Source organism: Plasmodium yoelii (genome assembly GCF_900002385.2).
Source record: "Plasmodium yoelii strain 17X genome assembly, chromosome: 2".
Taxonomy (NCBI): Eukaryota; Apicomplexa; class Aconoidasida; order Haemosporida; family Plasmodiidae; genus Plasmodium; species Plasmodium yoelii.
Genome location: NC_036174.2, coordinates 654,027 through 681,508, shown reverse-complemented (window position 1 = coordinate 681,508; position 27,482 = coordinate 654,027). Strand labels below are relative to the sequence as shown.

Below are 27,482 nucleotides of genomic sequence, written 5' to 3'. Positions count from 1 at the left end.
TACATGTTTGTAAAATTATCATTATGTATTAGCTATTTTAATGGTTGTCAATAAATTTCTTAATTCGTGCATGTTATCACATGCAAATACAATACGCATAAATATTAACTTATAATTTAATTTTTTTTGTATTTTCCCAAATATATAAAAAATAAAAATTTTAATATGCAATATTTTAATATGTTTTTGATAAAAATATTCCTACACCTCTTTGATACCAATGTTGCTCAGAAACTTCTTTTGAAACTGGAAATTTCCAAAATCCAATAAGAGAGTTTCTTGACTTATCCAAATAAATTGGTAAATCCATATAATAATAATTTGGCCTTTCGTTAATTCTTTTGTTCACGTTATCTTTCGTCTCCCAAGTTAATGTTACTGGGGGTAGGTCAATCGACAGTTCATCACATAATATTAGGCACTGTATAAATGTCGAAAAAACGGTAAAAAATATAAATATAAACAGATATAAAACATATTTAGCCATCTCCTACATATATATGCAAATTTATTTTTTTTTGTGAATGCAAAAGCTTCTTACCCTATCTTTGTCGCTCCACTGAGCCCCTTCTATGGACAAACAAATAATAGTAAAATGGAAAGCCTCCATTAACTTTTCTTCATTCTTTTCGTCAACTGTTATAGATAGTTCTAGATCATTTAGTGATTTTTTATATTTGTGCGCACACATTTGTCTAGTTGCAGTAATAAAAGCACGTGGATAAAATATGCCACCTAGCCATATAAAATTAATGGATAGTTTTTTATTAGCACTAAAATGAGATAATATAACATTGTTATTTCTTTTTACAAATTTATCTATATTTGCATCATCATCTTCTTTTGTTTTTTTAGCGCTTCCTCGACTTAGTGTGGTTTGTTTTCTCATTCCGTGTGGATAGTTATTTTCACCATATTTTTCACTATTGCTTTTTGCAGTACCCCTTTCTTCTTCTTCGGAACTTTTATTAAGTTCAACTGTTATGACAATAATTTGATATAAACGTTTAATAATATCTCTTAGCCAAATGGTCAAGTTCATGTTTATACTTGTATTTGTTTGAAGTAACCAGCCAGATGGAACATTCAATGAATTTATATCCTTAGCTAATGCTCTTAATTTATTTGTATATTTTATTTTTTCTTCTAAAACATTTTTTAATTGTATTAAATTTGTTTTTATATCTTTTAATAAATTATTAAATAATTGATTTTCCCTTTCAAAGCATCGGAAAACAGCATTCCCTACATTTTCATCACTTTTTTCTAAATCAGGAATATATTCAGGTAAACTTTCTAAAATTTTATCAATAAAAACAATGTTTTCATTTTGTTCTTTTGTACGTATATTACGGACCTTAGTATTATATTCTGGAGTGTCTGTATTTTCTTTTTCATCCATCTCGTCAACTTGATCTTCCAACTTAATTTCATCTTGACTATAAGGCAACAACTCTTGCATATCAGAACAGCTTTTACTATATAAAATATTCCATTTATTTATGATACTAAAATTTGTTCTAGTAGTTAATAAACCCTCAGCATGTTGCCCGAATCCTAACCATGCAGGAATGTCTGTGTTAATCATATTATTTGTCCATTTAATATAATCTTGTATATTTCTAAACAAATCAGGGGATTTTAAAAAATCTTTACTAGATAAACTATTAGATATGTTTAAATTAAAATCCGTTTCAAAAGAATTCGAGTGCATTAGATGCTCAATAAAAGTATCCAAAATTTTAGAATCCACAATATTATCTAATCTACCACCATATACTGCTTCATTTAATATTTTTTTTATTGCATCCCATGGGATATTGCTAGGATCAATATGTTCACTTATATTGTTTCCTATTTTTACAGCTGATTTATCAACCCAATTATCTATTACAGATAAAGCGCATGTTAAATCAGCGTCACTAAATTCGTATTTTTTTGTCCACCCAATAGGTGTATATCTTCTTCTTTCTAATATTATTGCATGTAATACAGAAACAATAAAGTATAACCTCAAACGTGCTATTTTTGGATCATTTATACATTTGTTTTCTAAAAATAAAGAAAATGTTCTTAAAATTGAAGATTTAATACCTACAGGAGGTTCAAACATAAATGTTAATGACATACGTAATAAATTAGGAGGAATTTTGGGATTTATTTCCATAGTTAAAAATAGACGGAAATCAGCATTGCTAGTAGCTCTATGTATATTTTTTTCTAATTGATATAGCCATTTATGTGATAAATGAATATTTTTTAATAGAACCCATCCACCATATTTTTGAGCTGAGGCTATTACTTTTTCAGCTGATATATACCCTTCTTCGGATCCCATTGCAATAGAAGATAATGAAACTTTACAATGTTCACTTAATTGATGTACTTTGTTACTTGGATCAAACCCAGGAGAGCTTATCAAAACTATAGGTATATTTCCCCAAGCATTCTCCTTTACATATTTTTCAAACTCATTTGTAGATAATTCAGGTAGCCACAAAAATTCCTTTCCTAAAATTATATTTATCAGCTTGTTAAAACATCTATCTAACTTGTCCGCTCTCACAGCCTTTATAATTAGTGCCTCTTTTAAACATTGTGAAATGGGGTTTTCTTGATTTATTCCTTCCCCTTCTATAACACCCTCAGATTCTTCAACTGAATTAAGATGTGTTACACTGCTATTTTTTCTTTTTATATTTTTATTTTGCATTATAAGCGATGATACTACACATTCAGGTTCATCACTATGTAATAAACTTGTCCACCCTTCTTTGTTATTTTCTATCAAATCTTTAAGGTAATAAAACAACTTATGTTTTATTAAATTGTTTAAGTTTCTTATTTGTTCGTCATTATATTCTGGTAAAACCTCACGCCCAATTTCATTTGAAGTCTTTTGATAATTTACCGCTTCTTCTGTTTGTGAAATTCCCATTATCGTAGTTGCTTCTTCATACACATAACTATCCTTCAAAAGGAGGTGTAAATATACTTTGTCCATGTAACATGATTTAGGATTTATTATACTTTTTACATAGCATAAATGAAGTGCAAACACGTATCGATCTTCTTGCAACAATCCTCTAGCAACACGATTGTAAGTCAAATTAAATAATAAATATTCTAAACATTTTATCCTTTCTCCATAATCATTTTTTTTAATTTTGGATAAATATTCTTGATCAAGTAACATATCTTTCATTATATTAAAAAAAAAGTTCAAATCATATTGATATAAAAAGTTAATATTACATAAATATTGTAAAATAAAAAATATTTTTGAACAACCTTCTGCCAAAAATAGATACATATTACTAACATTTTCTATTTCAATCATAACTCCTTCTGCTATATTTACTTCTTTAGATGCTTCAGAAGCTTGTATTTTTAACTTTTCCATTGTCGTTATAACATTATCATCATCTAAAATATTTCCTTCGAGACTAGATAGTTCTAATAATAAGGATTCTTCTAATTCTCTTATTTTAACTTTATATTCACCTTGTAATTTTAATATATCACGTCTTTTTTTATCAATATCTGGTCTTTCATTTTTTAGTATCATATTTAAGCATTGATTTTGAAGAGAAGAAGGGGTTAAGGTAAAATTACAAAAGGTTACACGACTACAAATATCTGGCGTAAATTGCAAATTAGCATCTCTAGAAGTTAAGAATAAATTAAAATTGGGAGAGAAATCTATTTCGGAATCACCTATAACTATTAATAATCTTCCTCCTTGTTTATGTGTTTCTTGATTCAAAACAGAATTTAATATTGCATCTATTTTTTCGACATCATAAAGTAATATGGTAGACCCGAATCGTATTGCACTTTCTAAATTTTTTAAAAAGTTTTTATCTGAAAAAGATGTTTTTACTATTTTTTTATCAGCATATTGGTTAAGTAAAAATGTAGATGCTTGACCAGATGGATCAATAATTAATGGATATCTAATATAGTTACTTATTATTATTGCATTTTCAATGGACAAGTCATCACTTGGCAATTTATTTGCTATCCATTGTAGTCTTTCTGAAGGTTTAGATAAAAATTCAATAAAAGACAAATCATATCGATATTTTATATGATGGATTTTAATAATTTCACCCCAACGTTTTTTTAATTTTTGTCTTTCATAATGCTCAAAAAAACCAATATATGCGCAAAAAGCAGCAGATATAAGACAGTTTCCAATAAATGTCTCGGAAGCTTCTTCCAAACTTATAAATGTTTCTGACCATCTTTCCTTTTCTGATTTTAAATTTTCTATTAAATTTATAGATCTTACAATTTTTTTTTCAACGATTTCCATTTCTTGCTTAATACTTTGGACCTGACTAATTAATTGCGCATAGTCATTTTTATACTGAACTAGTATTTTTTCTAATGCAGAAATTATTTCTTTTTGTTCATTATATTGATTTTCTGCTATTCGTGTTTCTTCTTGCAATTTTTCTATCTCATTTTCTAATGGCTGTATTGTTTCTAATATTGTAAGAAATGTTATCACAGATTCTACCCATTTTGCTAATGGTCCCGCAGCTCGAGATGCTTTATTTATTCTATCAACATCCCAATCTGCATTACTAATTTTTTTTTTTATTTGTGCACTCGTTTGAGCTTTTACTGTTTTTTTGTCTAGGTATAAAACTTTATTTATAAAATCTTGTCCTTTCATTATTTTCCTAGCATCTTCCCATGTAACGTTTTTATCGCCTTCATTCATAATTAATATAGCAACAGCTTCTATAGCATTTCGAACTAATATTGGTGGATTTGCCATAGCCCTTAATTCATCAAAAATTTTCTTCGGTATATTTTTTACTGCATCTTCTGCTTCTCTAAATTTAGGTTCAACTTCACTCAATTCTTTTCTTATAATTTCTTTTCTTTGTTCTATTATAATAAATTGTTCATCTAATTTCTTGGCTAATATTTCTGCTTTCTTTTTCTTATCTTCTGTTTCCGCTTGCTGCTCAATCATCAGTTTCATTTTTTCTTCGGCTTCAATGTCCTTTTCAGCAAGTGTTTTTTTTTTATTTGCTAATGAATTTCTTAATTCGGCTACCTGCACTTCTGTATCTTTTAATTTTTTTAAACCTGCGTTTAAGTGCTTCTTTTGTGCAGATATTTCTTCTCTTTTTTCATCTATTATTTTTAAAAAGTGTTTTATAAAATCAAGGAAATCTCTAGGCGTCATATAATTATATTTACTCCCCTTCTTCATTAAAACCTGATTAATATGTACCACTGAATTATGGATTTCTACAATCGCTTTTGATAAGAAGTAATACTTCTTGTCTTTGAAATCCAGTTTGCTTTTCCCTTCAATAGATTCGCTGTTTATATTATCCATGTAAAAATTGTTGTCTGGAAGATTCAAACTAAAAATAAATTCACTCGCGACTTGCAATAATGCCTTATAAGACCAATCTCCAAACCAATCTATAACACATCTGTTAAATAGTGCTGGGGATGTTGATTGCCGATTTGCAAAATCAGGATTTGCTGGATTCATAGTAAAAACTATATGTAAATTTTTCTGAACTTGCTTAGTAAACTTTTTAAATATATCTGATTCATCTAAACCAGCATTAGTTCCATATTGACCCTTACATTCGTTTATTAATGCTTTATAATTGTCTCCTTCAAACAATCCTGGAACCTCTCCACTAGCTAGCAACGCATTCATTCGTTCTAAAAAGGCGGGCCCCAATACATTTGATTCATCAAATATGAATGTTATTTTTTCTTCCTTTATTCCTGCTCTTTTCATAACATTTCGTAAATCTACTTCAAATAATTCAGTTGAATAATTTCTACCTGTCCTTATTTGAAAAACAGATAATCCATTCATCCATGAAACAAATCTTGACAAAATTGTTTTTCCCACTCCAGATGCACCAACTAATAATAGATGCCCAAATGGCAATTTTAGCACTCGATCAATTCTAGTGATATGATCCAATACTTCATCAAATAAAACCAATTGGACATTTACTTCTTCTTCTCCAAATATTTTTAATTTAGCTAATATTAACTCTTTTAATATATTTTTATTTATTTCTATATACTTATTTTCTATGCATGAGCTAAATATTATGGGTCTTTCCAAATCTTCATCTTTCACATCAGGGAAACTATACTTAAATATATCATTTATTATTTTATCAGTTTCTTTCTTTTCTTTTTTATAAATTAATCTATCTTGAAATATTCGCAAACCCTCATATATGCATAATCTAACTAATTCTCTATTTTCTATTTTTTCGAAATTTTCCAATGTATTATATATACTTAATTTCCATCTTGTCAATTCTCTAGGGCTGTAAATATAATGAGGTTCCATATCAACAGTAAATGTTTCTGAAAATTTTGCATAAAAATCTACCATTGCTAAAGTTAAGTTATCTGCCATATGCAAACTTTCAGGAAACTTGCGAAGTATAGCCCTATTAAATGTACCATATATCTGCTTTAATGACTCATAACCAGGAAAATCAACATATAATATTGATGTATGCCTTAAAAATCTATTACTTAATGGGTTTCGACCCGCATCTGTTGGGGGATTACAAGCCCCTGCAAATGTTATACGCTCTATTTTTACCCAATTCCATTGATTATTGTTAGAATCGTATTTCCAAAAACCTTGGGATTCATATATTTGCCTCATGAACATAATAATTCTTTGGGTATCATATTTGTCTGGGGTAGGTAAATTTATTTCGTCAGCAAATATTATTAACCATTTTCCTGGCTGTATTGGTCTTAAAACTAATTCGCTGGTTGTTTTAACATATTCACAATAATGGTCAAATGTTTGTAGTAATAAATTTGGTAATGATCCAGATGAAAAATTTAATGCAGCAATATCAAATTCTGTTGATTTTTTCAAAACAGATGTCAAGGTCATTGTTTTTCCAGAACCTGGTGGCCCACATAAAATAAATGGTTTCTTTAAATTTAGCCATCCTTCTAAAATTGTTGCATGCCTTATTGTGTCCATAGTTTCAATGATAAGTGTTGCATCTGATATTTCAGTTCTATCTACATCTGTTATTTCAACACGTTCCTTCCAATTGTGCCATTCTCCATCATCGACACTGGGTTCATAATCTAACACTGTTCTATTTGCATTCGACAAATTTGATGAATTAACCAACCGAGATGGTGATACAGAAGAAACATCATAATCAATATTGTATGAATCTTCTCCTCTTTTCGACAAATCAGAGGGTAACAATGCAACTGAACAAATTGATTCCACATATTTAGAAAATTTTTCTCTAGATTCTAGATTCAATGATCCCCCAATACCCCATATTAAACTAACTACTAGCCATTTTGACATATATTTTTCTATATCACTATCCGATACAGAATTATTAAATTTACCATATTTCGCAACTAAATTGTCTATCCCTTTTTGTATTAACAAACAAGTACTTTCAATTACTCTTATATATTCATAATCCATCACATGCTCAAAATTTGCAGCACCAACTAAGCATTGTTGCACAAATCCATTTTCTTCAAAATATTCACTAATGAGTTCTATAGATCTATATTCTATTGTTTGTAGTTTGCATACATCTATATTTTCTTCACTTTTATCGTAAAAAACTTGCGAATTTCTTCGCATTATATTCTCCATTATATTCTCGTTTATAACTATTGAATTATGTGGGACCATATTATTTGTAGAAGGAATAGAGCCAGTGTTAGCATTACTTATTCCTTTATTTTCATAATCATTTGAATTGGCTACTGCTGTAACAAAATCGCTAAATCCTTTCTTATCTCCGTCACCATTCATTATTGCACCTTCAGTTGTTTCATTATTACTACTAGATACGAACAGTGATTTTAGTATATCTATTTTCCTAGGATAATCACTATTACCATACTTTAATTTGTTCAACCTATGTTTAAACAAAGCAATAGGTGGTAAAATATCTCTGGAAAACCATATCATACCACATCTACTAACAGTAGCTAAAGTAGCATGCTTTAATGTATCTACTTCAAACAAAATCTTAACACTTTCAGGTATAGGTAAACGCTCCCCATTAGGTAATGTTAATAATTTATTATCATCTAAAACACTGTTTAAATTTTCAGCCCATTCAGGATCTACATCCCCATCAAATATAATCCAATGTCGTTTTGTTATATTATTATTTGTTTGGGTATAGTTATATATTATTTTTCTTAATATACATGTAAATACACCATCAGTCCATTCTAAATTAATATTGTCTAATTTTCCATATATTTCTTCTTTATCTAATGATTTAGCATCTATTATATAACTCATACCTTTTATATTATCTATTGCTTCTAATGCATCTAAAAGTATTTTCCAGGCACTACTTTTACCGGTACCTACTCCACCAACTAACATAATACCGTGTTGCAATTTCATTATTTGATTTATTTGGCATATTTTAGTTATCCATTTTTCTTCAGGTATATAATATTTTAATTTACAAATTCTTTTTATTTCATTTATTAAATCTTTATCCTCAAATAATGATATGTTTGCGTTTGGAAATATTCCACTCAACAAGCTTTTTATTAACACTATGTCACTTGAAACGAGTTTTGGATATACTGTATCACATACAGATTTTAGTAACAATGTTTGTTCCATCTCAACCGTTTTCTTTACCTTCTCCATTTCATCAGAGCTTTTACCAGGCACACTAATATCATTATCACCGTCGACCGCACTATCTTCCTTCTTCAGAATATCTCCTTGCCATTTTTCTTGCAAAGCAAGTCGCTTCAAATTACCAGCAGAATTAAGTACATTCTTCAAAGATCTCAAACCAAAGTCATAATGTGGTTGCTTCGATAATTGCTCTGAACACAGATCAAAGAGAGAAACAATTTTATTAGATAAATATTCAGCACTAATAAATCCTTGAGAAAATAACGTAACTTGTACTATTAATTCTTTGTTAGGTTCTATCATAGCAAAGCTTCTAAATAACTGCTTTAAATTATCAGGTAAATTTGATCTACCAGCATATCCAGGATTCATAGTAACAAATATACCAACATTTTTATTTAATTCAACCTTTTTATTTAAAATTTCAACTTCTTTTTTCCTTTGTGATAAGCTTGTTTGTATTGTTAATATTTGTTCTGATACAGCTGATAATATTCTTTCTTCTAATCTATTGAATTCATCAAAACATCCCCATGCCCCTACTTGACATAACCCAACGAATATTCTTCCCATTGCAGTAAAATCAAATGACTCATCGCAATTAAACACTAATACATATCGTCCTAATTGTGCCCCTAACGCTTTCACACTTTCTGTTTTTCCAGTACCAGCAGGTCCAAATGGGTTACCTCCTAATTTCATTTTTAATGCTTGGGTTAATGTTAAAAAGCATGCATCTGTTAATTTTGTCTGAACTAATTTTTCGCACATTCCTAAATATTCATATCCATATTCAAATGATGCATCTGCCATTTTTATAATCAAATTCACATTTTTATTCCTTTTATCTTTATCCCAATAAAATCGCATATATTGTAGCCAAGTAAAATCGTTCACATTTTTTATATCTTTCTCTATAAGGACTCTAATAACATCTCTTTGGTGAACTAATTCTGTTATCATTTGGACAATCTTTTGTCTAGTTGTATTATTCGTTTGTTTTACTACAATTTCGGAGAGATATTTAAGTAGACTTCTGCACACCCCTTCACTAGTAAGAAAGTTATTACATTGAGAATTTAAACATTTATCAGAAGCAACACTTTTTTCACCGATAGTTTGAGAAGCCATCTCTAACTTTTCCATAGATAATTCCATATCATGTTCAATATTATATGTCCACATTATTTGCAAACAAAGAAGAATTATCTGGTTAGGGTATTTGCAACACCAATCTATGATCTGTCTGTTCGTTGAATCTTTTGTGCATTGTAATATATCCATCTGCATAAACTCAATAGCTGCCAAATCTAAATAGTTCTCCAATGTTGCTTTCATACGCGTTTCTAGCACAATTAGCCATTCCTTTAACGTTTTATAAGTACTTATATGTATAGGTTCTTTAAAAAAAACTTCTTCCCCTTCTCGTGAACACATTCCTAATATCGAATCACTAGTATTCTCTTTCAAAATAAATGAACTGATTCCAGCAAACATTTTATTAATATTTCTTTGTATAATTTTTGCATCTTTCGAATTTCCAATCATTTCTAGCAAATCTTCATCTCCAACAAAATAGAATCTCGGAAATTGGTTTCTTTGTTTTTCTAAATACTCACCTAAAGCTTTTTGAATTTTTGATAACGAATCAGATAATCGATCTAATTGTTTTTGAAATCCATTTATTTGAAATAGCTCTAAAAGTTTAGGGTTTTCTGAAGTTTTTTTCATAATATTTATAAAATCAGCGTCTATGATTTTAAATCTGTTATATTCTTGTGGTAATAAAAGTTTAATATCAGTTGAACTTTTTAATACACCTTCTAAATAAACCCATTTTCTTTGAACATTCATCCAAACTTCTAACAAGTTACGTAATCTATTTAATTTGTCATCCCAATTTAATGTTTCTTCTTCAAATATTTTAACGTAAGAAGATATTTTCATAGATTGTATAGCATTTAAATGATCATCAATGTTAGATAATATATCATTCCATCCTTTTATTAATTTGCATCTATTTTGATATTGTACTAATTCTAATTCGTATTCTGTCCACGTATCCTTTAATCCTCTTAAAAACTCATCTAAAACCATTTCCCCTTGTGACTGGTTTAAAATTTCTCTGATTACATTTTCATGGTGGCATAGATTACTAGACCATAAATTTCCGAGACTCAATTTATTGTAATGAATCTTTAATTCCAATTTTTGAAGAATTAATTTCCAATGTCTTTCTTTCAATGATTCAGATTTTAAATCAGACAATATTACATACGTTTTTAAATATTCTTGAATTTCATCTTTTACCTTATCAAATATTTCATATTGTCTATATTTTGCTGGTATTTTTTTTATACTTCCTAACAAATTATTTAGAAGATTTTTCACATCTTTCAAATCCGCATTTATCCATAATATCTTTTTTAAATCAGATATACTAGAATAAATTACTTTTAGTTCATCCCATATTGTTTTTATGCAAGTTATTTCTTCTTTTAGCATTTTCGGAGAAATATGAAAATTACCTTCTGATTCTTCATCTACCGATATTTTCATCAATTTTCTTAGTTTTTCCGATACTTGATAATCTTGACTAATAATATTAATTTTACTTTCAAATGTTTTTATTATTTGTAGCACTTTTACACTATTTGTATTCCCATCAGCTAGCTTGCTGTTATTCCATTGCTCATATAATTCCTTTATATTATTTTGGACTTTAGAATCAAATTCTATCACTAGACTTTGTATATATGGAAAATATTCTTTTACTAAATTTATTTGATATGCCAATACCTGCTTAACTGTTTCTACTTTACCTATAACACTATCTATAAATAGCCAATTTTTAGGGAAAAAATATTTCTGTTTTTCTAACATTAATTCACTTTTTTTTAATATATCACATTTACTATCCCATTCTTGTTCCTTTTTATTAATTTCATTAATTTTTTCCACAAAATCATGTATACTGCTGCATATTCTAGATAGTACATCCATATCATAGTCGTTCATTATTGTAATAATATCTTTGGGTCGCATAGACAATATATGCATTGCTGTTATTTCAGATTCAGATTTTAATTCAGATTGCTCTCGTAAATCATGTAAACACTTTTCAACATCCTCTTTAAATATTAATATTTTTTCTAATAATTTTTTCGAGAATTCTGAAACTATTTCCTTTTGCCAAATTTCAAATTTCGAGCTAACCTTAGATTGAAGTATTCTATAATCTATTACTATTGGACCAAAATTTTTTTTTTCTGTATCTAAAATATCAAATTTATCTTCTCTTTCTTTAATTTCGTTCATAAATGTTTTCCATATTTCGATATCTTCTCCAAAATTAGTTATTATATCTCCTATTTCAACTTTTAATAAAGTTTTATATTGAAACCACATCGATTCATATTCCTTTGCCTTTTCAACACTATCGTTAATACATTTTATTGCATTATCATATACGTTTTTGTCTACATAATATATTATATATTTATATGTATTATCTAGCATAACATTATTTATTACTTCACCATCTTTATTCTTTATCTCGATAACTTCTCTAGACTTATCTTTTTTTTGGTATATATTTTTAATTCTAGTAATTCCACAAATCAAATTTATAGCTTCTGAAAGTCTAGAAAACCAAATTTGTCTCATGGAATCCGTAGGTGGGTATAAAAATATCTTATGTTTGCTTATTTTGAATTCGTGAACACTTGATCGAAGAATGAATCTGTTTTTTGTGGAATTTCGACGCCTTATATTCCACTCTACAATACGTTTTTTTCCTTCTTGATTCTGTTCTCGACCTCTATCCTTTCCAAATTCGTCTCCACTAAAATTTCCAGTGTCTTCATGAATATTATATTCTTCTGTCCATCCCACAAATTCTTCAGTCCATTTCTTTATTATTTCTTCCAGCCGGTTCGCCAAAATGGCATCTAAGATTTTGTTCATTTCGTTGATCCACAGATGCACATTTTTGTAATGCTGAAGATAGAGTTCATCAGCCTTTTCCTGTATTAATTCCACATACTTTTTAATTTCATTATCTCCATCAATACTTATTTGGCATGTTTTTATCTTTTCCAAAATATCTAGAACAAAGGAATTTTTATTTACTGCCTCATCGACCATCGATTCAAGCATATTAACATGTTCCGTCAATTTTCTAACATATGTTTCTAATATATCTGAATCCCAATGTAAATTTATTCCTTCTTTTATTTTTTCCTGTACACTATTATGCGCCGAAGCAACTAACATACTAATAGTGCCATTAAACGGTATGTCCTTTCCTTCGTTTTCAAGATATAAACAAATCTTCATATATACTCTTAGTGTTTTTTCTAAACCTAATGCATATGGATATATCAACTTTGTTTCGTCTGCTTTTACTTTAATAGAATAAGGTACCCTTAAATTTATAGATTGTAAATAACGTACTTCTTTAAATAGATTAAAAAGTTGTTGGTCATAATTTGCCAATATTTCATAGTTATTTATTCCTATTTTTTTTATTTTTATTATTTTTTCGTATATATCAAATTTATCTCCATTTTTAATACTTTTAAGCCATTTTTCAAATGTTTTATTTTGATTTAATAAATTTTTAAAATTGTCTATATTTTGCTTTAAATTTTTTCCTTCTGCATGTTGCTCCCATCCTCTACCTAAAACATTTTCAATTTTTTTAAATGAATCTTCTAATTTCTTTTCAATTTGTTTACACCATATAATAGACCCAGCTACTAATGGAATATCACGTATAGTTGATACTTTTTCAGAAGAACTTTTAACATAACCATTAATATAAATCATTTGTAATTTTTTGATATCTTCTACTACTATTTGTATTAAACTATTTTGATATTCTTGAATAGCACCTTTAATTTTAGGTCGGAAAAATAAAGGATTAAATTTAGAAAATACATTAAACATTTCATTAGATGTTTTAGCACCTCCTAATTTGTCCCTTAATTTAAAGGTTATTTGTGATTCAACTTTATTCATTTTTGATTCATAGCTTAACTTTGTTTTTTCCCATAAATCATTTCCACTTTTAGATAAATCTAATGCATCAAGAGAAAGTAATACATTATATGCTGCATTTATATCTTTGTGTAAATTTATACCTACATTTTTATCATTACCAAAAACTTTTGTAATTACAGTTTTAAATTTTTGATGTTGTTTTCGAAATTTTCGTATATCATCTAAACGTTCTTGTAATATTACATGTTCAAATACCATTTTAGCTGGAGCTCTTTCATTAAAACTTCTTTTTTTAATTAATTCTCGAACCATGTCTTTAAATACTCTTATCTCTTCATTCCATAACTGGAAGACTTCCATACACCCAGATATAAGAACATCAAATATTTGATAATCCATGCTAAGCAATGATTGATTAGAAAGTATTTTCTTCATAGTATTTCCTAAATCTCTAGACAATGCTTCAACAAAATTATATGATTTCGATAATGGATATTTTGTTGTATTTTTTAATTTTTTTAAATGATTAAATATATTTCGTATTGCTTGCATGGTTTGTTGAACAGTTTGAGCTCCTAATAAATCATCTATTGGAAAGTCTTTCATTAATATATTAACATTTAATACATATTCTTTAGATTGCTTTAATTGAATATCACTATCAAAAGATATAGTTGCAAAATATCTTTTGGCATTTTTTAATATTTGTAGTGTTAATATTACTTCAGGACTTTTTAATCTATTTTCAAGTTCCAATAATGCATTTTCATAGCCTATCCAAAAATTTATTTCTGCTAAAGCACTACCGCTTTTAAAATCACCATTAAGTCTAGTTATTTTTTGAATCTCTTCTACCCATTTTGTTACATCTTTTTGTAGTTGATTTAAAAAATCTTGAGATTCACATAAATTTTTTATTGTCTCTTGTTTAATATCGTCAATGTTAGGATTTTCTTCTACTAACTTTTTTATCCGTTTATCAACATTTAAATTTATTATTGGAATGTTTAAATCAATTTGGGCATTCTTCATCGAAATTAATAATTCATTTAACTTTTTACTTACATTAGTCATAAGTAAATTTGATATTTTATTATTCTCTCCATCGTATGTTCCACATTTTCTATTCCCATAACCTGCATAGGAAGAAGACAATTTTGCTCCTCCATTTTCATTGATGCTACTATCACTTATACTATCATATCCATTACCATTTTCTACATCTCTTTTTTTAGAATATTTATTTTTTTTTTGCGAAATTTCATCATGTTCATTGCCATGAGTTACATAAGAAGCAGCATCAAATATTGTATTAAAACCCTGGGACAAATATAAATAAACCAAATCTAATGGAGTATTACAATCATTTAATCCGCATACAAACATAAGTAATTCGTTAGACAAATTTATTTTATTTCCATTATTTAATTTTTCATTTAATACTAAGAACGTGTCTTTATTTCTTTTCATAAAAGCAATTGCAATACTTTTTGTTACACATTTATAATTTATATTTAATTCTACAAATAATGAATAACTTGATTCTTTATCAAAATTTATATTTCTTTCTTCATCTCTTTCATTTTCTAATTTTTTTATATTATCGTTCCCTTCATCTATTTTTTCTTGTTTCCCTTTCCCAATAACAATTATATTTACGTTTTTATCCACAACAAATTTTCGTATCTTTTCTTCTTCTCTTTTTGCTAATACGGATTGTAACTCTTTTCTAGAACAATCTAAAACAGTCGGGCATATTTCCAAAAAATAATTTATTAAGTGTGTTTTTTCCACTTCCATTATTTAGTTCTAGCCAAGCTACAACAGCGGAAGATCCTTGAGAATGCTAAAAAATTGTATTATTATTTATATTTTTATCGACAATTATATGCATATAGTATATCTATAATGATTATTTATGTATCATACACATACATATATAAGCACATCAATGCATATTTATTCATGTAAAATTAGCCGATATTTTTTCTGAAAATAATATGAAATAATAAAAAGCATTCATAAACTATACAAAACACACACCCATAATAATGTTATTTCAATATCCATTCTCATATTTAAATATGAAAATTTTAAACAATATATCAATTAACATTTGTTAACATTAAATATGTATATGTGCATGTGAAATATGAAGCCTATTTCTAATGTATAAACCTAATACAAAATGTAAAAAAAATAGACGACAATTATTCTGTAAATATCTGTACATACACGTATATACCTATATCCAAATATTTACAATTTTTTAAAATATTAAATTATAATCTAAATGGAAAAATAAACAGTATTTTTCCTCTTTTTTATTTATGTCTATAGAAAAAAATTTATACCTAATGTAAGAATAAAATATTTTTCTTATAACAGTAAAAATTTAATAATTCCATTTTTCATAGAATAAACACAATTTTCATGCACACAAAAATAAATAATAAATGCTATCATACAATTATGAGAATATAAAATTTTTAATAAAAAATTGTATAATTTAATTAACATGTTTTTCCTTTATTATGTAAATTTATGTTTATTTATTTATATATTTTTTTTTTAAGTTGTATAGACATACATGTCTTTGTTATTGGTCTATTCATACAAGGATAGTAAGATGCAGATAAAACAAAGGAAATGACTTGCAGTTTATATATATCAAAGTGTATGAACATAGCTTGAATAAAATAAGAGTTGTTTGTTATTCCTATTCTTATTAATTCGTTTTTTTAATGTGTGCAAAAATTTATGCCAAAAAATAAAAATATGTAAAATGGAATAAACAAAAAAATCATATTTTAAGATCTATAGGTATATTGTAGAAATTATTTTTCTTTAATTACAGAAATTGTACTCTAAAATGGGACTATGCAAAAATAAGAGCTTAACTCATAAAGAAACCGATCCATATTTTTCCTTCGAAATTTATTTCCCTTTTCCTGATTAGTGGTTTTAGTGAACTAATAGTACTATCATACAAAAAAATTATACATAATCTCAATTATAGCACTTAATTTTCGTTATAATGGCTTGCAGATATTTATATCACTCCCTTTAAAAAATAAACATTTCTATTGTTTTAAAAAAAAAATAAAATATTTTTATACTATTATTTACTTATTTAAATTAATGAGTTTAATATTTTTGTCTTTTAAATACATGAGAATGCAAACAAAGGCGTAACACTTAATATTTTATAGTATGACACTAAAAATATAAAGGAAATTATTTATCATTTTTCATATATTTAAAAAAAAAAGAGAGATTGTCTTATGAAACGAATTAATTAATGAAAAAAATGTGCATCCTATATCACATAATTTTTATAGAATATATTTGAAAATATAAATTTCCAATAACATATATATATATATAGATATCGATTTTTATTGATATATATCTAATTATCCATGCTTGAAAATCAAAAACTCAATATGATCCAACTTAAAATGTAATGCATTGTATATTTCATGAGTACAGAAAAATCCAAATTTTTGACCAATAATAATATGCCACCCTTTTTCATTAAAATCCATACTCTCTTTAATTTTATCCCTTAAGGCTATTGTTGCACATCTCCATGAATTTATTTTGTTATTATTTATGTTATCATATATCTCTTTTGCTATGTTTATTAATTTAGTTTTCTTCTCATAATGCATATGCTCATACAATATATCACATTTTGGTTCCTCCATATTTACTCGATATGGGAAGTAAACGTATTTATATCTATAAATGTGCAATCATACATAAATGTTTTATATATATTTCTTATACATACATCATTATTTATTATCACATTTTCACATTTACGATTTTTTGAGGATGCTCTAAAAAAATAAATATATCTAAATATAATAAATTTTTATAAAATAAAAAATCATATTTAAAAAATATTAATGGAAAAATATTTCCTTATGCATATGGGCATTTCTTTTTATCTTAAAAAATGATATAATTCCAATAAGACAAACCTTTAAGATTAAAAATAATGTGCACAAACATAAAACACATATTGAATTATATTATTTATTCTAATTTAATTTATTCAAAATATATTATAAAAAATAGCGTGAAAATTTTTATAATAGTAAAAATCTACATTTTCAATTTATACTAAAAAAATGTGAATATTTTGTTTATTCAGTGATTACTAATAACCATATTCTCTTATTTGAATCATAAAAAATATTGGCATATACATAGGTTTTACTTTGTTTTAATACAATGAAATGATAGACAGCATCATAATATAGTATATTGTAACAGATTTTTAAGAAATATATATACTAATACGCATGTATTTGTCATATGCTTATATAGCGAAGAATCACAAACGTATTCCTAACTCCTAAAGAAATTATTATATGCTATCAATATTCCTTTGAATAATTTAAGAAATATATGCTTTAATTTATCTAATAGAATAATGATTGTTAAACAAAATCATGCTTTTTATGTTCAAAAAAAATGTACATTTTACTATTGGATGATATTGGTTAGCTAATGAATATTCGGTTTTACTTTTTTTAAATTATAGTATTCCCATTGTATATTATAAAAAAATATTTGATATGAAATATTTACATATAATAATTCTCCATATTTTTCTGTAAAATACCTTCAATTTATAATATTAATTATCATGTTGTCTTTAAAAATTTATTAAAATTTTATATAATTAAAATACGTAACCCTTTTTTTATACGATTATTTCAATTTTATATCATTTTTTTGGATAATGTATTTGGGTATTTTTTCAAAATATAATGTTATATTTTCATAGTTATATACTTCTTCTAGTATATTTTAATTGTTTTTTATTTTGGGGTAATTAATATTTCTTCACATTTTATAATCGCTCACTACTATGTATATGCACATGTGTGTATGTTGTTACACATAATATCACTTGTGTGGAAATACAAAATTAATTTGGATACACATTTTAATATAAATTTTATTATTTTATATTTTTTAATTAAATATGTCGCTTTATTTTTTGTTTTTTTACTTATATTATTTTCTTTTACTTTTTTAAACCATTTCACTTTTCCAGTGTTGTATTGTTGAATAAAAAGGAAAGAATTTAAACTATATTTTTTTATTTCCCATTTTTTATCCCATTTGTTTATTTTATTTTTCGGCATTATTATTTCATATTTAAATACATAAATATTAAAATCGTTGTTTAAATGATGCTACTGGAAAAAATATAAAGAATATTATCAGTGTAGATGATATCAATAAAATAATCCAAACGAATTGTGCACCAAGCAAAAAAACATATTCTATGACTAAATGGAAACCTGATTTAAGCATGAATACAGAAGGTGTGGATAAAGCATATCTTAAATCCCTCGAACATGTTGAAGATGATTTATTTTGTTTGTTGAAAAATCGTAACAATGCAAAATCTCACATACTTAAAAAGAAAATAGCATCAATAAATCATTTGATGCACTCATTTTTAAAAAACGATAATGAACATTTTAATAATTACAAACCATGTGATTTAGACGACAAAAATGAACAAAATGAAAACGATGCAAGTACGAGCATATATGAAAATAAATATGGGAAATCTAAAAACAATTCTGTAGGTGCATGTAAATTTAAAAATCCAGCTTCTCATAAAATAAATTTTAATGGACTAAAAAAAAAAGAAATATATGAAAATATGAAAATAAATGATAAATACAATGATATTATGCTCCTTTCTAATAAAAATTTTGGAAGTGAAAATATTCATTTGAAAAAAATATTAAATACCTGTAATGAAGTATATAACAATTTAAAATTTTATAAAGTGGAAAATCATGATATATATAAATTTAGACCTAATGATGTAGACACGGATATCACAAGAATTAAAGATGATATAGAAACATTAAAGGATGATAATTTTTTCACTAATATCCTAAATTGCTCAGAAAAAAATGCATTGAAAATTATTCAGAATAAATGCAAAAAAATAGTTCAATGCTTAAATGTGAATTGTGATTTAGTAGATATATCTGAAATTGTGGACGTTTTAAATATAATTACCACACCTGAATTTGATGAAAGGTTGGATAAATATGAATATTTAAAATTATTTTTAAATAAATATCATTATGTTTACCCACATGAAGATATCAAAGGGCTTAGAAGCATAAGAAAATATGTTAAAAAAAATTTTATAGACACTGGCAAATTTTATATAAATGAAAAAGATATTTCTCATATGTATTTAAAAACAGATTTAGATCAAATTATAAAAAATGATAACTTTATAAATAACATGTTAAATTTGCATATTGACACCGGAAAATTCTGGATACAAATTCTTCATAATGTATGGATACCATTAATAATCGAAATTTTCAATTCTATAAATATCCCGTTTTTTTCATATCTTATGAATTATGATAACGAGGTCAAAGTTCTGGATCAATATACCTTTTCGAGGGAAAATACTAAGTTTTACAAATTTTCTCAGCATATTTTTTCGGGTAAGTAAACACTATAAAAAATATTCTTTGTTACATTTTTTTTTCTATGTGTATGATTTATTTTGTTATAGGTTAATTTTAAGGGTGTATATATGTACATTTTATTTTGAAAAGTTATGACTTATTAATATGCAATTTCTTCCCCCTTCATATAGGAATATTGTTTAGCGGAGTTCCCAGTATTTACAGACTATTAATGAGATTACACACATACAAATATATAGAAGCTCGAATAAATATGATACTTCAGGAAGATTATAACAACATTTACAACGGCATAACATCGTCTAGCTTAACATACAATATCAATATTCTCAGAAATTTGTTTCCATTTTTTAAAGAATTTAAAAATATAGATATGGAACAAATTGTTGAAAATTTTTTTACATCCGAATTTTATAATATAACAATATCGTCTTTAAAAAAAAGTAATATACAAAAAGTAATAGTAAATCAAAAATATATAACATTTATAAATTCCTTTTTTTTAATGGTAACAGAATTCTTGTATGGAGTATTAAATAAATCAATTTTAGAAAAAATTAATGAAAATAAAATAAATTTAATGATTTTGTTAGAAGATATGTTTTATGAAAATATGAACATATTAATTGGTCGAGATATTTTATTATTTATAGCTGATTTATTATGTTTATATAAATTAAGTTGTGTATATTTAAAAAAAAGACATTGTAATACTATAATAAATATCACAAATGTTATTATTAATTTATATTATAATAATCATGATATGTTAATAAATACTAATACATGGAAGCAAGTATATACAATTGCAATTAAAATTAATCATTTTGTAAAATGTGCTTTACAAGGTACGCAAACAGTAAACGATAATATTGTACTTCAAGAATTATCTATAATTAATAGATACTATTTCGATGATATAAAGCATGATCAAAATTCTATAGGAGAATTTTATTTTTTAAAAAATATAAATTATGGTATTTATTGTTGGAATAGTATATGTAATAAATATACTAATGTACAACATTTTGAATATAATAAAAATAATTTTCAATATTGTCAAGGTTGTAATATTGCTACATATTGCTCAGAACAATGCAAAATAACGCATTTGCTTTATTCTCATCACAAGGTTTGTGTTTATTTCAAAACAATTCCTTCTTTCCTAAAGTTTAACATACTTGAAGTGGAAAATAATGACAATTGTGCTGGTATGAAATACTTGAATATCTTTCGTCATATTGATACATTTAATAGGAAAAACGAAGAATACCAGATTATTTATTAGCCCAAACCACCTCTGCATAAATTTAGGAGATATATTTGTATATGTTTATTCATTTTTTTTTAGTTTCTCTAATTGATGTTCAATTTTTTACGTTTTTCTCTAAAAAAAACTGTTAAGTCAAATTAAAATATTGTTCACAATTTAAAAAAGTAAAAAAAATATTATTATGCATGTATATATTTACAATTTTTGATAATGGAATTATCACAAGAAAATTCAACGTTCCTTTTCTGAAGCTATTTCATTTTCATTATCCCTAAAAATAAACACAATTTCAGAAATGTTACAAAAAATTAAAAGAAAAAAAAATATATATATAAATACCATTAGCACAAGAAAAACAGGTGACCAAATTAATGGGATTTCATAAATTATCATTGTTAATACTTACGCAAGTATAAATCTGTTATATTTGGCTCTTTCATTCGATCTGAATAAACTGGTTCCATTCTTTTTTCTCTCCTCCATTATTTGATTTTCCCTATATTTAATATACTTAAAAAAAATAAAGAAAAAAGTAAAATGACCCACATATGTTGATGTGTAAAATGTGTATACGGTGTATACTGTGTATACTGCTAACGTTTTCGAATTCCTCTTTTTATTTCTATACCTCAAAATTTTCATATTTTTTTAAACAATTTCTCATTTGCATCATTAAATCTTTGCACTTCAATATTGTCCACAATTTCCCCACAGAGCATTCCACATATTCATCAATCTCTGGTCTAAAAAATTCAAAATTAAATATAATTTTTAATCGTCAATCTGAAAAACAGAGTCTTAAAAAACATCATTAACCGTAATACAAAAATAAGGTACGAATAATGTATCCATTTGATAATTCATAAAAATAAGCATATTTGGTGCTTGTTTTATAACCAAAGATAGGCCTCAATTTTCAATAAATTATTTATTTTTATTATTTTTTCTCATATCCCTACCTACACTTATCTCTCAATTCTAAAGCCAATATTTTTTGAACTTCTTTCTTTTCCTTTTGTTCTATCACTACAAAGATTTATATAACATATATATATTTTTTTTTAATAGTTAATCAGGTAAACCCCAATATGAGCAGCAACAGTACATATGTGGTAATGTATGTAGAGACTCATATATATTGATTCAACATTTAAATACTGATTTATTTATATTTTATTTGTATATATATACTGGATTAAAAAGGGCATGTTATGCAATTAAGACCTTACTTGTCGATTCTTTTATTTCAAAATACGGCACTCTGTTATTCCGATTATTTTCTATAAAACCCTTAGGTAAAGATTTTTCAAAATTTTCCTTTTCCTCTTCATTATAGTTATTCTTTACTATTTTTTGATCTTCTGATCTTCTTATAGGGGTCCATATTTTTCTCATTTTACTTTTACATAATTAACGAAAAAAAATATTTAAAAATTAAAAAATAACAATACTATTCACAAACATGCTAACTGGCGATATCGTATTTATTCTTTACACTTATATACAAAAAAAATAGTGAATAATCTAAAATGGTAAGAAACAAATTATATATATATATATTCCTTTTTCTTCCAAATTCCTCAAACATGGTTAAAATTTATTAAATATATTTTATTAAAAACTATTATTTACATTGTATAGCGATTTATAAATAAAAATGTGTTCCCTATTTTCCAAAGGATCTCAGCAATGTTGTATGATGTATTATATTTATTTTTTCAGATTGTATGAATATATTTTCCCTTTTTCACCATTAAATGTATGAAAAACTTCTTGATAATGTCTTAAAATTTGAGAAAAATATAATTTTTTTTAATTCGCAAGATGGAAAAATGCACCTTTAAAAAAAATAAAAAAAAATAAACCGCAAAAAATATTATATTTAGTAGACTATTTGTGACACGAACTGTAGCCATGTATATAATAAGAATTTCTTTTAATGTATAAAAATAGCAGAAATAAAAAAAAAAAATTTAACCAATATTATTTTAATAAGCTTTTATAATTGAATAATTTATTATAAATTTTAAAGCTTGAAAAGGTGTGATAATATTGGTTTTCTGAAAATATATCAAATATATACATAATCAATTATGCGTATGCATATATAACCACAGAAAACATTTTATCATATTATAGGTTTTTCGAATGACTTTGTAAAAATATACTTCAAATTTAATGTTTTAAAAAAATTAGTCAGGAAAAATTGGTTAAAAAAAATTAATTATAACAAATTTAATGACAATGGCAAGATTAAAATTACAAATGAAAAAATATATGCGTATGCATATACATACTTTCACACATATGTCTCCCTGCTCTATCCTTATAAATAAAAGCGTTTATATATATATATATATATATATAACACAAAAAAAAATCGAGGAAAAATCGGAGAATGGCAGGCACAATGGTATAGTAAACAATAACGACATAAACAAGTTTCACAACAATTTAAATAGCTTTCAACATAATGAATTGTTGCATATATGAAAGTAGTGATAGTAATGGTTATAATAAAACAGGGATTATCGTACGGTTAAAATTTAATTAACTTTTTGTTAAAAAAAAAAATAATGTATGCATGTGGGCAATCATACATATTGTAGAATTGGATTACTTCATCACTACGTGTGTATTACTTTACCCACTAATAACCCATTCAATCTTCACACAGAGGCATATTAAATTTTGGTGCCACCTTGTTATATCGTTCTTTTATCTGAGGATGGTGCAATACAACACCGTTAAGCTGATTCCCTAAGGTTATCCAATTACGCCTAATATTATGAGGCCTTCCAAAGAGTTCTATTTTTAAATTTTGGGGGCATAATCTTTCTATTAATGTATAAATTTCATCAGGTTTTCTAGATGTTTCTCTGACTTCAGATACAATAACATTACAATCTATATTTCTATTAATCACTGGATTTCCTTTTATTCCTACTAAACAATGTTCTTTTGAATGATTTAACCAATGTCCTGTTCTACCAGTTCTAATAATTCTTTGTAAATGATTTGTTTTAACCCATAATATTTCTTCTACTCGTTTATATCCCCATATTTGTAAACATTCTCTAGCTAATTCCATTGCTCGCCCTGTAACCCATAAAAATATCATTCCTTCATCTTGTATTAGCTGTACAGGTAAATGCTTCATTTCATTATCTGTCATAGTACCATAAGGTAAGTCCATATGTATATCCCATGGCGGATCTGCCATTACTACACTAACATATTGATTAAATATACTTAAATCGAAATTTCGCAAATCACATCTTATCCATTGTGGTTCATATGTATGATTATCATCATATTTTATTGTATAAAAACTTTCTGTATTTTTATAATTGTTTTTTTTTTTACTAATTTGTTCTTTATTCATTTCATTCTTTTCATTCATTATCATTTTATCTTCCTTATCAACACAATAATGAACAAATTTGCATGTTTCAATATGTCTGCAAGTATCTAAATAAGAACAATCACCCAATGATATATCTGTATGTTCAGAAATTATTTTTTTAAAATGAATTTTATCACATTCTTTATTATGTTTTTGGCATGCTTTCTTTGTCAAATGTTGACATATTATTTTTACAGAATCACTTTTTTTTTGAAATTTCTTTATTCTCAACTCTTCAATTACTGTTGGTGCTTCTAAAATAGATAAAATGTTTGTTGTCTCTTCTTTTATCTTTTTTTCTTTTGCCGTAGGTTCGTTTAGTAAATTTTCCAAGTAATTTATTTTACTTCCACCTTCAATATGTTCATCTCCATTAACAATATTATTATTGATATGCATCATTTCTCTTCCTGTGTTTGGATATTGTTCTGGTAAATATTGTTGTGCTCCAACATTTTTTTTATTATCATTTTCCACAGTTAAAGAATTATATGAGGCTTCTCTTTGTCCAAACAAATTGTTGTTATTATAAACATCCATATTACTATTATTAATATTGTATTCATTTGAATTATTTCCTAATCTATATATTTCATCCTTTTCCACTCTGGTCATATTTTTTGAAAATTTGGGGTTCATTGTAGAATTATTAGTAGTGCTAAATTTGTGCAAATATTTAAGAAGCAATTTTTTGATATTATTTATATATACAGTTTTTATAATAATATTTATTCCTACGTTTTCTATATCTATACACGAACCTTCTAGTTTTATTTCCTTATACTTTTCGCATACTACATCTGATGCATCCCCTTTTCCATAGTCACGTTTTTCGCTACTTTTATTTTTGGTCATGTGAATTAAAACGTTATTTAAAATATTTATTTTTAAAAATTTTATATTTTTACGGTTTCGAGATTTTATTTCTCTCAAAATTTCCACAGATGTAATGGACATTTTCTTCACATTATTCGATTTCCCTCCATCTACTTCACACATTTCTAGCAAAATTTTGCACGTAAATAATAACAAAATCGAACTATCGTATATTTCGATGTTTTTTAAATTTGGAATATCTTTTAATGGGTTCTTATATCTTGCATCTAATTGAGCATTGTTATTAGAACTATTGCTTAGACTACTAAAATTATTGTTACCTCTGCTATGTACTTGGTCATTTGGGGTAATTTCCCTTTTCATATGAGCATCTGAAACATTACTTGACGTTCTATAATTCAAAGTAGATAATTTGTTACCACTTTTATTCACATTAGACGGTGGCTTCATTCCAAGATTATTATTGTGAGAGTATTTATTTTCTCGGGTATTTAATCCTGAATCGTCTCGATTTGTGTTGCTAAATGAACTATGTTCACTTCTATCATGGTGAGTACTGTGTTTTGTTTTATTTTTTTCTATTTTTTTAAAACTATCATAATTCTTATTACTATTCCCAGTTGATTCACTAATTTTTAAGCTTTTGTTCTGTTCATAATCTCTTTTGTTATTTTCAGGATATTTTTGTCTCTCCTCATGTTTTCGTTTGTTATCTTTTTGTGTATTGTTTTTGTTTTCACCAATTTTTTCCTTCGATCGACCATCTTTTTTATCTTCTAAATTACTGTCAATTATATTTATGCTTTCAAGCAATTCCCTTTTTCGTTTAAGATATTTTTCTCTAGCTAAGGACATTTTTTCCCCTTAGTATATAACTCGACAAATGTAGCAAAATATATCAATAAACATATATATGCTTACGAATTTATACAAATATATGTATGTATATATTTATTAATATAATTCACAATTCCGCTATACTGCTAAGCAAAACGTTTCAAATAATGCATTTTTTATGATTTAAATTTTCATCTTTTATATTCTTATATTTTTCCTTTTCTATCCAGTAATATTTTTATATGCAAATTATTTCAGAAGCACATAATTTATATAACATTCCTCTGTTTTGTGTCACTTTATTATTTCTCTTAAACATAACAAAAAATATAGCGCTATTTTTCATAAAAACTTATAAAACAAAAAGCTGAAAGAAAGGGGAAAATTGAAAAAAATGAAAACGCGCATATAAGTTTTATACAATATTATTGAAATATTTGTATTTTTTACCCAGTTTGGGTTTATATTTTTTTTATTTGAATAATGCAGCGTGCTTCACAGACGTATATATAAAAAATTATATATTTTGCAATGAGTTTCCTATAAATATTATAGTGAACAAAATATGTTCCATCTTATTACAATTTTATCTATTTTAAAGTTTTTTTTAACACTAAATAATTTTTTATTTATATTTTCCTATTGATCGCTATATTTCGTAAAACATAAAGTTTCTTTTCTTTTTTTTAAATTGACAATTTGATTTTTATAAATTTTATGTTGTAATTGAAATTTGTATTAATAACATGCATATTATGTAGGCATGTTTACAAATATAAAAAATTGTATATATATGGGAATTATTTTGAATACACAAAATGCATATATAAATACAATTATATTTATGCGATAAAAAAAAAAGATATAACCAAATTATTTTATCATTTTTATTTTAAAAAAATTAGTCAAGTTTTTTTATGGTGTCAAAAAACAAGAAAAAATAATGTA

The 27,482-nt window shown here is 25.8% G+C and overlaps 5 protein-coding genes across 5 annotated transcripts; 1 reads left to right on the top strand and 4 right to left on the bottom strand.

Annotated features, from left to right (window-relative positions):
* Positions 1–175: 175 nt before the first annotated feature.
* On the bottom strand, positions 176–15,487 carry PY17X_0215400 (cytoplasmic dynein 1; the record flags this gene model as incomplete). The annotated part of the gene is made up of 2 exons (XM_724147.2): positions 176–421; positions 542–15,487. 2 exons carry the CDS (start codon positions 15,485–15,487, stop codon positions 176–178), a joined length of 15,192 nt encoding a protein of 5,063 aa, XP_729240.2.
* Positions 15,488–17,103: 1,616 nt separating this feature from the next.
* Positions 17,104–17,397, bottom strand: PY17X_0215300 (dynein light chain; the record flags this gene model as incomplete). The annotated part of the gene is made up of 1 exon (XM_724148.1): positions 17,104–17,397. One exon carries the CDS (start codon positions 17,395–17,397, stop codon positions 17,104–17,106), a length of 294 nt encoding a protein of 97 aa, XP_729241.1.
* A 1,598-nt stretch (positions 17,398–18,995) lies between these two features.
* On the top strand, positions 18,996–21,469 carry PY17X_0215200 (conserved protein, unknown function; the record flags this gene model as incomplete). The annotated part of the gene is made up of 2 exons (XM_724149.1): positions 18,996–20,196; positions 20,352–21,469. 2 exons carry the CDS (start codon positions 18,996–18,998, stop codon positions 21,467–21,469), a joined length of 2,319 nt encoding a protein of 772 aa, XP_729242.1.
* A 216-nt stretch (positions 21,470–21,685) lies between these two features.
* PY17X_0215100 (conserved Plasmodium protein, unknown function) lies at positions 21,686–22,849 on the bottom strand (the record flags this gene model as incomplete). Its single annotated transcript, XM_022957990.1, has 5 exons — positions 21,686–21,725; positions 21,861–21,964; positions 22,083–22,197; positions 22,414–22,480; positions 22,684–22,849. The coding sequence occupies 5 exons, from the start codon at positions 22,847–22,849 to the stop codon at positions 21,686–21,688; spliced, it is 492 nt and encodes a 163-aa protein (XP_022811390.1).
* Positions 22,850–24,116: 1,267 nt separating this feature from the next.
* On the bottom strand, positions 24,117–26,552 carry PY17X_0215000 (mRNA (N6-adenosine)-methyltransferase, putative; the record flags this gene model as incomplete). The annotated part of the gene is made up of 1 exon (XM_724151.1): positions 24,117–26,552. One exon carries the CDS (start codon positions 26,550–26,552, stop codon positions 24,117–24,119), a length of 2,436 nt encoding a protein of 811 aa, XP_729244.1.
* Between the last annotated feature and the right edge of the window lie 930 nt (positions 26,553–27,482).